An 11,619-nucleotide genomic window follows, 5' to 3' on the forward strand; every position below is an offset into this window, starting at 1 on the left:
TATGTATATATACATATATATTTAGATATCCTGATATCTTTATTTATCTGCCTTTTCTTACTATATTTTTCTTTAAATTTTGTTATTATATTTATATTTTTATCCCCCTTTTTTTTACCCTTTTTTTTATTCCCTCATGCCGGACCGTCGTTAAAAGCATTTCACTGCATGTCGTACCCTGTATGTATGTGTATGTGACAAATAAAATTTGATTTGATTTGATTTGATTTGACATACAGTTGACAAAATGGTTGGAAACAGATAACTATACTATATACACAGAAATGCACTTCATGTATATACACATTGTAGTGTAAAATGGTGTCTATACAAATTTACACACATCTCAAAACAACGAAGTCAATATAATGTTTGCTGCCTGACCTGGAATTCTCCAGCATGTCAAGACTAAGCCCTCTGCCCAATTAAAAAAAAAAGGTTTTACTGCAGGTGGAGGCAGTAATAGAGAACGGTACATAAACGCTGTGGTAAGCAGCGTAATAAAATAGCCATCATCAGGTAAACATGATTAGTAAGTTATTTTGAATAGACACATATACATGAAGAAAGGATTAAAGGAAGAACAGTACGTTTGTGGTATAGTACAGGGTTTTACTTGTCACCAGCTTTTAGAAGTCCATTAATAATATCTGTTCAACGGTGGTCTGAAATGTAGGAAATGAAAGGATAAAACTTGCTTAGGAAGTTCTTGAGCCACCACAAGCCATTAGAACAGTTTCAGTGCACCTTGGCATAGATGATGAAAAGTCTCTGGAACAATACTTCAGCAACAAGCACCATTCATCCAAGCAAAATTCCATTAATTAGTCTTTTGTGCTGGTTTACTGTCTAATACATTGGTCCAATAGACATTCCACTGAGTTGAGATCTGGTGATTGTAAAGGCCATAACATGCGAAGTACATATGATCATTTTCATATCCATCAAACCATTTACCAAACCCTTGTGCTCTATATAGGGGCCACTACATTCCTGGAAAAGAACACACTCATCAAGAGGGTAAAATGTTCAGTCAAAAAAACTCGATTTGCAGTAATCAAGCCCTTTAAAGCTGACTAGTGGACCCAATCTACAAAATGCCAACCATACATCACAGCATTTTTTCTTTGTCATTTCATGTAAAAATAATTTCTGCACAATGAACGATACATGCTGATACAAAAAAAATAAAAATTCAATTCAATTACTGACAAAAGAAAATATCTGGGATTCATAAATCATTTCAAAACAATTTAGGCCAAAATGGATGACAAATATGAAGAAATTACATTTGAGTGTCAATTTTCAAAAAGAGAAGGTCGGGAATTAAATTAAATTTTAGTGAAACAATGCGCTGAGATGCTGAATGATAAGAGCGTTGAGAAGTCGAGAGATTTATGATATTGAAACTCCTACTAGTTTATGTTATTTGTTTATACCAGTTGTGCTTGAGGTTACAGATCATATTGTGCTATAGTTGGCATGAATACCGCCATTTAACGTACACAGGTAGTGCAGGAAAGAAGAAAAAGGACTATATTATACTAATTTATTATATTATCATATATTATTACTTGTAAAATGCAGTCTGATCTCAATCCATGTTAATTATAACAGATTGTCTGCTCAAACTTTTAAACCCATAAGACAATAATACTTTTGGAGGTTTTTGGTTTGGGGTGTCCTTTTTAGTGTTGTACAACCCTGCATTTAATGGCTAGTAGAACCTACCCTACTGGCAAAAACCAAATATTGTCTGTGGCTGTTGATCAGTCCTATGTATGGAAGAATTTTATATACCTATTTCCTGTTTCTGTTCAATAGTTCTCAGATTTCTTGAACAAAAAGTCCTCTTCAAGTCAAGTCAAGTCAATGCATGAGACCGATGCTACATTAAACCATGCATTTTCTTCTTTTTAGTCCATTTTGATGGTTGTTTGGGTCACCATCGCTTTGCATTATTCAAACTGTATGAAGCATAAGAATTATGGACTGCATTGGATATTTTTCTGTAAAACTCATTGTTAACCCAGTGATTGCTAGCTGTTCGGAACCTTGAAGCAAAACAGCCAAAGAAATACTCATACTGCACCCTTCATCATGTTGAAGATCTAGAAGGTGCTTTTGTCTCTTCTGTCTGCAGGATATTGCCCCAAAGGTGTTTTATGTTGGCATTAAACATCCTGATAGACTTTTGAAATCTTAAGATGTATAGCAAGACTCCATGGATTCCTTGTATTAACACCATTCTTGCTCTGTGTGTTTGTTAGTGTGGTCACGCACACAGAGAACAGCTAGTTCTAGAGATTTTTCTTGATAACATTGGATTTTCTTTTCACATTCTTCAACACTACACGCTGTACACTTGGTGTAATCTGCTGAATGGCAATGCCTTAGGAGAGAGGCAGCAGTAACGAATTTCCTTTATTTTGTAGGTAGTTTGTCTTATTGTGACAAACATCTGCAAATCACACCTTAAATCTTATCTCGCTACTTGGAACACCCAAAGCCAATTAGCCTGGGAGAAGCCTGGGAGAAGTTGTTCGCCCAGAGTCTCACATAGTTTATTGATTCAAACCTACACTGTGAACATTTATGCAGTCTAATCAGAATTAGAAGAATAAGTACCATTGAATGTTTCAAATTTATTTGATTAGAATTGTGACTTAAAAGAAGGCGTAACAGCATCTTATAAGTAATAATGGCAGATAATACCTGTGGTTTCTTCATGTTCTCTATTTTTTCCCATAAGGTGAACTGGTTATGCTTAATTTTCCTAAGGTGTTAAATGAGTTTGTAAATGTGTGATGCCCTGTGATGAACCGATGTCCCTTTCTGGGTGTATTTCCACCTTGCTTCCAGTATTTCTATAAAAGGCTCCAAATCCCTGTGATCAATAAGGCCAAGATAAAATGGTAGTAAAATATTTTTGAACAAAATAAAGTAACTGCAGTATATCCAAATCATTAGTGTATAGAAGCTTGGGTGAGACTCTCTGAATAAAACGAGATGAGAGATCAAAGCAGCATTTTTTTTAAGAGACAGCTAAACTAAATTAGATTTACACGTATATATCCATTTATGCCAAAGCAAAACCATTGCTGGCAACTAATGATATAATTCTCAGCAGACTTCACATCATCACACTATATTCAGGGTCGTAATATAGCAAGTCTTGTCACAGTGCTCCATCTCTTCGAGTGTCACAGTCACACCAACATTCACACCAACTGTAAGGTGCATTATGATCAGAGTGCAGAAGAGACCTGCGTCAGTCCCATTGTGTTGGAGTCCTCCTTTCCAGATTGGGTGATGAAGGACAATTCCACGGCTAGTCATGCTGGCTTTGCTGTTCTCGGGGCACTCTCGGCAGCCTGGGGAGACTGTCTGGATGCAATCCTTCCAAGCCTGCTTCCTCCAACCCCTTTATCTCCCTTTCGCCTTGCCGGCAAACAGAAGTCCTTAAAGCACCTCTTAAAATTCTCATCGAGAAATGCGTAGAGGATGGGGTTGAGGCTGCTGTTGGTGTAACCAAGAGCAACACACAGAAAATAGGCAGCCATTAGTGGTGTGGTCTCAGGAATGGCCACTACAGCTTTTAGAAGAATGAAGATGTGTATAGGGGTCCAGCAAATGATAAAAGCCGCGACGACAACTAGGACCAAACGGGTGATGCGGCGAAGGTTGCGGTCTTTCTCTCGAGAACCGGAGAGTATGCGAACACTACGTAGTCGCAGAAGCATGAGCGAGTAGCAGATGCTAATGATGAGGACGGGAGCAACAAAAGCAAAGACGAACACACAGATCTTCATTAGAGTGTCCCAGTACTCGTAAGGGTCAGGAAACTGCAGGGCACACTCTGTGGTGCCTGCAAGAAAAAGAATGGAAATTGTTACTGAATGAAGAATGAGGATCGTTGGGTCAGAAACAGAAAGAGCAGTATATGACAAGAGTAGTCATTTGAGGTAGACTAGATGAAGTAGGACATGCTTAAAATATAAATTCACTATTGGCAACTTAGCACTTTGGAACCTCCTTTTTAAATATGTACCATGAATTTTCATGAACAGTGATGTCCATTAATACTTACTATAATTGGTAGCAACCTATTAGATTGACCATAGCTGATGCTTTCACTCAATATAATTCGCAGCTGTTACATATAATAAAATTGTTTTTAGTAAAAAAATCTTCTGTTGGATTTGCCCAGAAAGAGAAACCAGAGAACAAAATGTTCACAATGAGCTCAGAGAATATGGAGGAGATTATTAAATGTCCTGCTGCTCACCCACTATTAGCTAGTATCGATCTGTAGTAAGAAAAGTATATTAATCTCCTATTCCATTACAGCATAATGGCACCATCATTACAGTCCAAACTTGATTTACTTGGTTGAGTTACCTGAAAGCTTAACTCTGGGTAACTGCGATCCTTGCACACAACTCACCATTATTGGTCTGTGTTCCCCCCAGCACCATGGCAGGCACTCCTGCTGCTGAGGACAGTACCCATATGCCTACGTTGATGGTCTTGGCCATGACTGGTGTACGGAAGTCTAGTGCCTTTACAGGATGGCACACAGCCACGTAACGATCCACGCTCATCATGGTTAGTGTGAAAATGCTGGTAAACATGTTGTAGTAGTCAATCGAGATGAACACTTTGCATACTATTTCACCAAATGGCCAGGAGTTCAACAAGTAATCTGTGCTCTGAAATGGCATTGTGGTGGTAACCAAAGCATCAGCCAAAGCCAGGTTGAAGATGTAGATGTTGGTTGCTGTCTTCATTTTAGTGTATCTGAGGAGGATCACAGCAAAAGAAAAAAGAATACATTCAGAATAACGATAGATTCGCAGGGCTTCTCAGATATAAAGTTCCCAGCAACATTTTACGTCACACAGTTCTACACAATTTCCTTCTGTGTTCTCATTTCGTCGAGGTCTTTTTCACATCCTTTTCTAAAAAGCACAAAGGGCAAAGCTTTTAATCTGAAGTCTCTAAATGGATAAATATATCTCACAGCAATTATGAGACAGAGCAGGGGGTTTGAGTGTGAGAAATAGAGACTAATTGAGAAACAAGATCCCTGATTAGATCTTCAAGTGAAAGTCAAAGTGACAGATGCATCTGTTTGTGACTTCTTTTCTCTTTGCACTCATTCATTTCTCTCAAACTTGACAAAGACGTCAGTAGCAGAGCAAGGGCTTTTAGAATCTTCATTGGGTATCATATATATTCTGGGTGGGCTTGATTATTTAATAGCAGGCAAAACAGAAAGTTACTCTTCTTACATTTTAGCTGACTGTGACCAGCTAGGTGCTAGTGCTAGTAAGATATAGCTGTGCAAATGTACAAGATATGAAGTGTCGAGTGAGGTGTTTCTTAAATAGCCTCTCAAACCCATAGCTTCAACCTGACTATTATACTATTATTACTCTTTTATAGGGCTGAAACAATTTCTTGAGTAACTTGAGTAATTTGAATATTATTTTTTGCCTCGGCGCATCGTTTTATCTACATTTAACGAAGTTTTCAAAGTTTGGGTTGATTACTTAAAGGTGCTCATTTTTAATGAATATTGTTGGGAATGTGATACAACAATATGTATCACAATTTGTTAAAATATCTAAAGGAAGGCTCTGAGATGTTTAGACTGTTTATTGAAACTATCAAAAATGTGTTTGCGTTGTTATAAAACTAGCTTTTTAACAAATTAAAAAACTTGGATTTCACAGTAAAACAAGACCTGAGCACTTACACTGCCTCTTAACTATTCATTCAGTTTTTATCCAAATCAGGTTTTTTGACCATCAATTTTGTTGAGGTAATGCAAAATGGCTTATACTTTATCACCAAAAATGCACTCAAAGAATTAGACATAGACTAAATTATATCTGACGTTCCTGTCATTATGTAAATGCAAAGCCGTGGAATTTTCTTTTAAATACAGAAAATGAAATAAATAAACAAAATAATATAATTAATTCATAAAATAATGAAATGCCATTTGGGAGTGTCATTATATGTTATACTCAAGTGGCACTGGTGATTTGTTTCCAAGGTTTTATTATTGTTGGATAAAAGAAAGCGTGGATATTCACTCACATCAAGTAGCTGGAACTCGAATGCTCTTATCTTTTACTGCTGTTTTAACTATAAAATCTGAACCCTGTCCTTCATGTGTTTAATATTTCGGGCCAGTATTAAAAGTACTGTTTACAGCTATTATTTCAAATGAAACAACTCCAAATCATATTTATAATTAAAGTTTACATAAAAACTATGACAATCTTACCATATTCATTTATATATTTACTCGTTTGGTAGCTGTTTATCCAAAAATGGCTTATAATTAAAATGAGCAGATTAGATTTAATGGCTCAACAGTGCCAGTCTGAAAGACCAGGATTTGAATTTACAACCTACCAATCACTTGACACAAGCTCTAAATGCTGAGCCATCACTCTATAATTAGTTGTTTGGCAGATGATTTTATACAGCACACCCTGGGAGGAATATATTATACAATCTAAGCATATTGTATACATTGATACATTGCCGGAACAGCTCTGACCCAGACGTTTGCAGCAGATCCTTTAAGTACTGAGAGTTGTGTGGTGTGGCCTTCATGGATTGGACTTGTTTGTTATTCACATTGTACAGATCCTCAGATTGAGAGGAATTTAGAGACCAAGTAAAAAAAAAAAAGTGCAGTATGGCTGCTGTAATTAGGGAATATTTTTGTCATAAAGAACTGTCCTTGGTCTACAACAAAGTTTAGGTAGGAGGTATGTGATAATGTTACATCCACATAAATGCTAGGACCCAAACAGAACATTCCCAGCAGAACATTGCCCAGAGCATCACACTGCCAACTTGCCTTTGTCCCGTAATGCATCATGATGGCATCTCTTCCCCAGGTAAGTGACTCACATGCACCCAGTCATCCACATGATGTAAAAGAACATGTGATTCATCAGACCAGGCCAGCTTCTTCCATTTTTTCACACTCACCTGTCCAATGCAGTCCTTTTAAGCTTTTAACCTGGGCACTCTGACCACTGTGACTGTGCTCCCCCATTCGCTGCGATGTAATGTGTGTTCTGACACCTTTCTATCATAGCCTGCATTAACTTTTTCATAAATTTCTGATGTAGTAGTTCTTTAGTTGGACTGAACCAGACATCCTGGCTTTCACACCACACACACACACACACACACACACACACACACACACACACACACACACACACACACACACACACACACCAGTAAGCTTTAGGCTTCCATGAGCCTGTCACAGGTTTATCAATTTTTAGTTCTGGAGCCAAGTCTTGCTAGGAACAATCCACCTCATAAAAGGAACACTTCACCAAAGACCTGCCACTTTGGTCTGACTCAGGCATCTAGTCAGCACATTTCAGCCATTGTCAAAGAAGCTCTAATCTTTTAACATTTGCCTATTTTTTCTAATTCCAACTGACTTTTCAACTTGCTGCCATAATAGATCGCACCCCATGAAAGCTGTCACTGTAAAATGACAGTCACTTTAGCCGTCAGTGGTATTGAAGTTACTTAGAACTGTGTAAGTGCTTTACAAATAACATCACAAATAAGCCCAACTGTGGTGCACTTGAAAGTCTGGGAATAAAAGTTACAACCTGCAGTTCACTAGAGCGAAAAATTCCACAAGGAGGAGTAAGATTAAGCAGCATCTGAATCTGCCCAGTTAAGACTTAAAAATAGACTTAATTTTGAGGATGAATAGGCGGAAAATAACATTCATCCCAGAGAGACAGATCAATAAAGGCCTGGTAGATGGCTTATGCTTTTAATATTGATAGGTGACGCTGGATCTATAAAGGATGAGTAACATTAGGGTGACTCGGGGGAAATCGGAAAAATAATCTCTCTCTAACCCACTTTCTCGTGGTCTGAGTGTTGATATATCTCAGCTATTACTCGTAAATAGAACTCCAGCTTCACTCTTCTGCAGCAGCGCTATTAAAAACTTCTATATCAGCATTTTGTGAACCTCAGAAGAGAACCACAGGCAGTTTAAATCACACACTCTCTTACTTTTACACATGCACAATTTTGTCTTACTATCCCTGTGAGGACCTTCCATTGACATAAATATTAATGAAATTTGATACACAGCTTTACCATAACCTTGGTAACCAACAGTTATTCAACGGAAACCATATAGTTTGTCTGATTGTAGGTTTTGCTGGTTTTTGGCAATCAGAACTAGATATTGATATGAAAAATATATTTGTGGGGTTCCCACCATAATATATAATATATAACATAAAACCACATACATGCTCTCACACACACACACACACACACACACACACACACACACACACACACACACACACCATTACAAATTCAGGTTCTTGCATGCCTGCTCAAAATATTCTATTAAAATTAATTAAAACTAGCCTATGGCAAAAGCTTGACTTTATTAATATGAACAAATCAATATTAAGCCATATGCAATGAGATTTCGATGAATTCCTTCATTCGGTGTAATTACAAATTGCGCAGATACTCCGAAGTGGTAGGATTTTTCACAGCTGAATAGTTTTCAAACCTATTTACAATTTTACAATCCGGTTTATTAAATCTTCTCGTGGAGGGAATTCAAGACCGTTTCACAAGACCGTTGCATCCACACTGTGGTACACCAACCTGGAACTATAGGTCTGAGTCGTTGTAGCATTTGGTACGGCAGAGATGAAACCCAAATGTACAGAGGACACAACATGCATTAATGTCACACATCTATGAATAAGCAAATGGGTCGAGCCCCGAGGGGCAAAAATTAAGCCTCCTGCGACCGCTGAGACTTGCAGTGAACTGTTATGGGGAAAATCTAGAAACAGGGAAATTCAGTTATATAGTGTTTTTGTAGAAACAAGTAAAATCACGATATATGATATATGATATGATATGATATGATATGATATGATATGATATGATATGATATGAACAAGTCGAATTTAACACAAAAAGATATCACATGTCTGGGTGGGGGAAAAAAATAAATCCAAAAATATCTTCTAGGGTGCTTGTTATTAGATTACTAATTGTTTGATTAGGTGTTACACCTGATGCAACTCATCAGGGGGCCTGATACCAATCTCATCAATGCAACCAAGAATGAAGTGTGGAGATCTGCAGGATTCAATTGTTGCTTAATTCCTTGTAAAGCTTCATATTTTGCTCCTGGAATACATTTTCAGAGAAAATTCATCCATGAATGAGAAGACAGCGAACCCTACCTGATAATGACATACATCACGAGGCAGTTCCCCACCAGCCCCACCACGAACACTACGGAGTACACGGCGGTGATGACCGGAAGGAGAGGCGACATGCGCTCAGGCGGCACATTGCGCGGATCCGCAGACGCGTTCAGCTCACACTCAGACACGCACTTCTCATCCCTCAGCATGTCCACCAGGTCCAAGTCCATGTTTCCGCGCTGCCGAAGAAGACACAAAGTCAATATGAAGAACGCAAAATGAAAAATTGAAGAAAGCGTTGCCACGCGCAAAGTTGCACAGAGAAAAAGAAACCCGCAAACCTCGCTCTCTAACCTAATCACAACCCCTTCATACGATGCCGCAATAGCTCTATTTTATGCAAACTTCGCAATAAAAAGATCTCACAACTATAAAATGAAACACATTATTACCTGGATGGCAGAGGGAAAGCGGGAAGAGTGTAAATAGGGCAGTAAGATGCAGGGCTGCTGCTCCTGACGCGCGCGACAGGGAAACTTTACCACTATCTGACTGCACGAGTGGAGTGTGGAGGGTTCAGTGTGCGCCTGTTCTCTCTCTCTCTCTCTCTCTCTCTCTCTCTCTCTCTCTCTCTCTCCTTTTCTCTCCCTCACCTCATCCACTCTTTCCCCCCGATCTGTGATTTTTGAAGAGTGGAAAGTCGGTTGGACCAGATGACATACCGGTAGAAGCATGGAGATGTTTAGGAGAGATGCAGTGGAGTTTTTAACCAGATTGTTTAACAAGATTTTGGAAGGTGAGAGGATGCCTGAGGAATGGAGAAGGAGTGTGCTGGTACCGGGGAATTAAGTTGATCAGTCACACCATGAAGTTATGGGAAAGAGTAGTGGAAGCCAGGCTGAGAGAAGAGGTGACCACCTGTGAGCAACAGTATGGTTTCATGCCATATTATTTGCTTTGAGAATGTTGATGGAGAATGTGGATGAAGAATAGAGAAGGTCAGAAGGAGCTGCATTGTGTATTTGTGGATTTAGAGAAAGCGTACGACAGAGTGCCAAGAGAGGAGTTGTGGTATTGTATGAGGAATTCAGGTGTGTCAGAGAAGTATGTGAGGGTGGTGCAGGACATGTATAAGGACAGTGTGACGGCAGTGAAGTGTGCAGTAGGAACGACAGACTGGTTCAAGGTGGAGGTTGGACTGCATCAAGGATCGGCTCTGAGCCCTTTCCTGTTTGCAGTGGTGATGGACAGGTTGACGGACGAGGTCAGACGGAGAAAGTGAAGGAGTTCAGGTACCTGAGGTCAACAGTGCAAACTAAAGGACAGTGTGTTAGAGAAGTGAAGAAAAGAGTGAAGGCAGGGTGGAGTTGGTGGAGAAGAGTGGCAGGAGAAATTTGTGATAGAAGAGTATCTGTAAGAGTGAAAGGGAAAGTTTATAGGACTGTGGTGAGACCTGCGATGTTGTATGGTTTAGAGACAGTGGCATTGAGTAAAAGACAGGAGGTGGAGCTGGAGGTAGCAGAGCTGAAGATGTTGAGTTTTTTGTTGGAAGTGACAGTTTTGAAGACAAGGTGAGGGGGGCGAGGTTGAGATGGTTTGGACATGTGCAGAGGAGGGACATGGGGTATATCGGTAGAGAATGGAGCCACCATGAAGGAGGAAAAAAGAAAAACCAAAGAGGAGGTTTATGGATGTGGTGAGGGAGTACATGTGGGTAGTTGGTTTAAAAGAGGCAGATGTAGAGGACAGGGGGGTATGGAGACGGATGATCCGCTGTGGAGACCCCTAATGGGAGAAGCCGAACGAAGAAATAGAAGATCGAATTTCTAATCTAAATTCAACCCACTCATCTTAAATACAATTACATGCCCTCAAAAGCCCTCAGAAGGTAGTTACCAATTAAGGCTGGATGTGATCAGAAATCTGCTGTAGAATTTGTATACTGTGCATTTCTCTCAGGACAGTGTTTTTTTTTTAAACTGATTTTCTGATTTACAGGACAAACTACTGTTTGTCATTAAACCTTAGCAATCCTTAATCAATTTAAATACTGTTTTTATACTGTGTACTTTTAGATTGAAATTAAGTGCTTTCTGGAAATGTATGTTATGTTATCATCTAAATTTATATTTAAAATGTTGAGTTATTGAATTAAGATATAAATGTAGATAACAGATTTTAATGAAACATTCCTTTTCCAATTTTCTGTTCATCCAGTTGAATGATCTATGGAATGGAATGTAAATGTCCCACCTTTAGTCCCACCTTCTTGCTATACAGTAGCTGCTTCTTGGCAGCAACCATGTAAATGAAAAAGATATTTTGATGCAAATTAAGAGTAAAATACTGCTGGCTATGTACT

The 11,619-nt window shown here is 38.8% G+C and overlaps 1 protein-coding gene across 1 annotated transcript; it reads right to left on the reverse strand.

Annotated features, from left to right (window-relative positions):
* Positions 1–240: 240 nt before the first annotated feature.
* LOC124386717 (delta-type opioid receptor-like) lies at positions 241–9,598 on the reverse strand. Its single transcript, XM_046850663.1, has 3 exons — positions 9,294–9,598; positions 4,448–4,800; positions 241–3,868 (listed from the first exon to the last, which is right to left on the reverse strand). Exons 1-3 carry the CDS (start codon positions 9,485–9,487, stop codon positions 3,336–3,338), a joined length of 1,080 nt encoding a protein of 359 aa, XP_046706619.1. The 5' UTR covers positions 9,488–9,598; the 3' UTR covers positions 241–3,335.
* Between the last annotated feature and the right edge of the window lie 2,021 nt (positions 9,599–11,619).

This window comes from Silurus meridionalis, chromosome 6 (genome assembly GCF_014805685.1).
Source record: "Silurus meridionalis isolate SWU-2019-XX chromosome 6, ASM1480568v1, whole genome shotgun sequence".
Lineage (NCBI taxonomy): Eukaryota > Metazoa > Chordata > Actinopteri > Siluriformes > Siluridae > Silurus > Silurus meridionalis.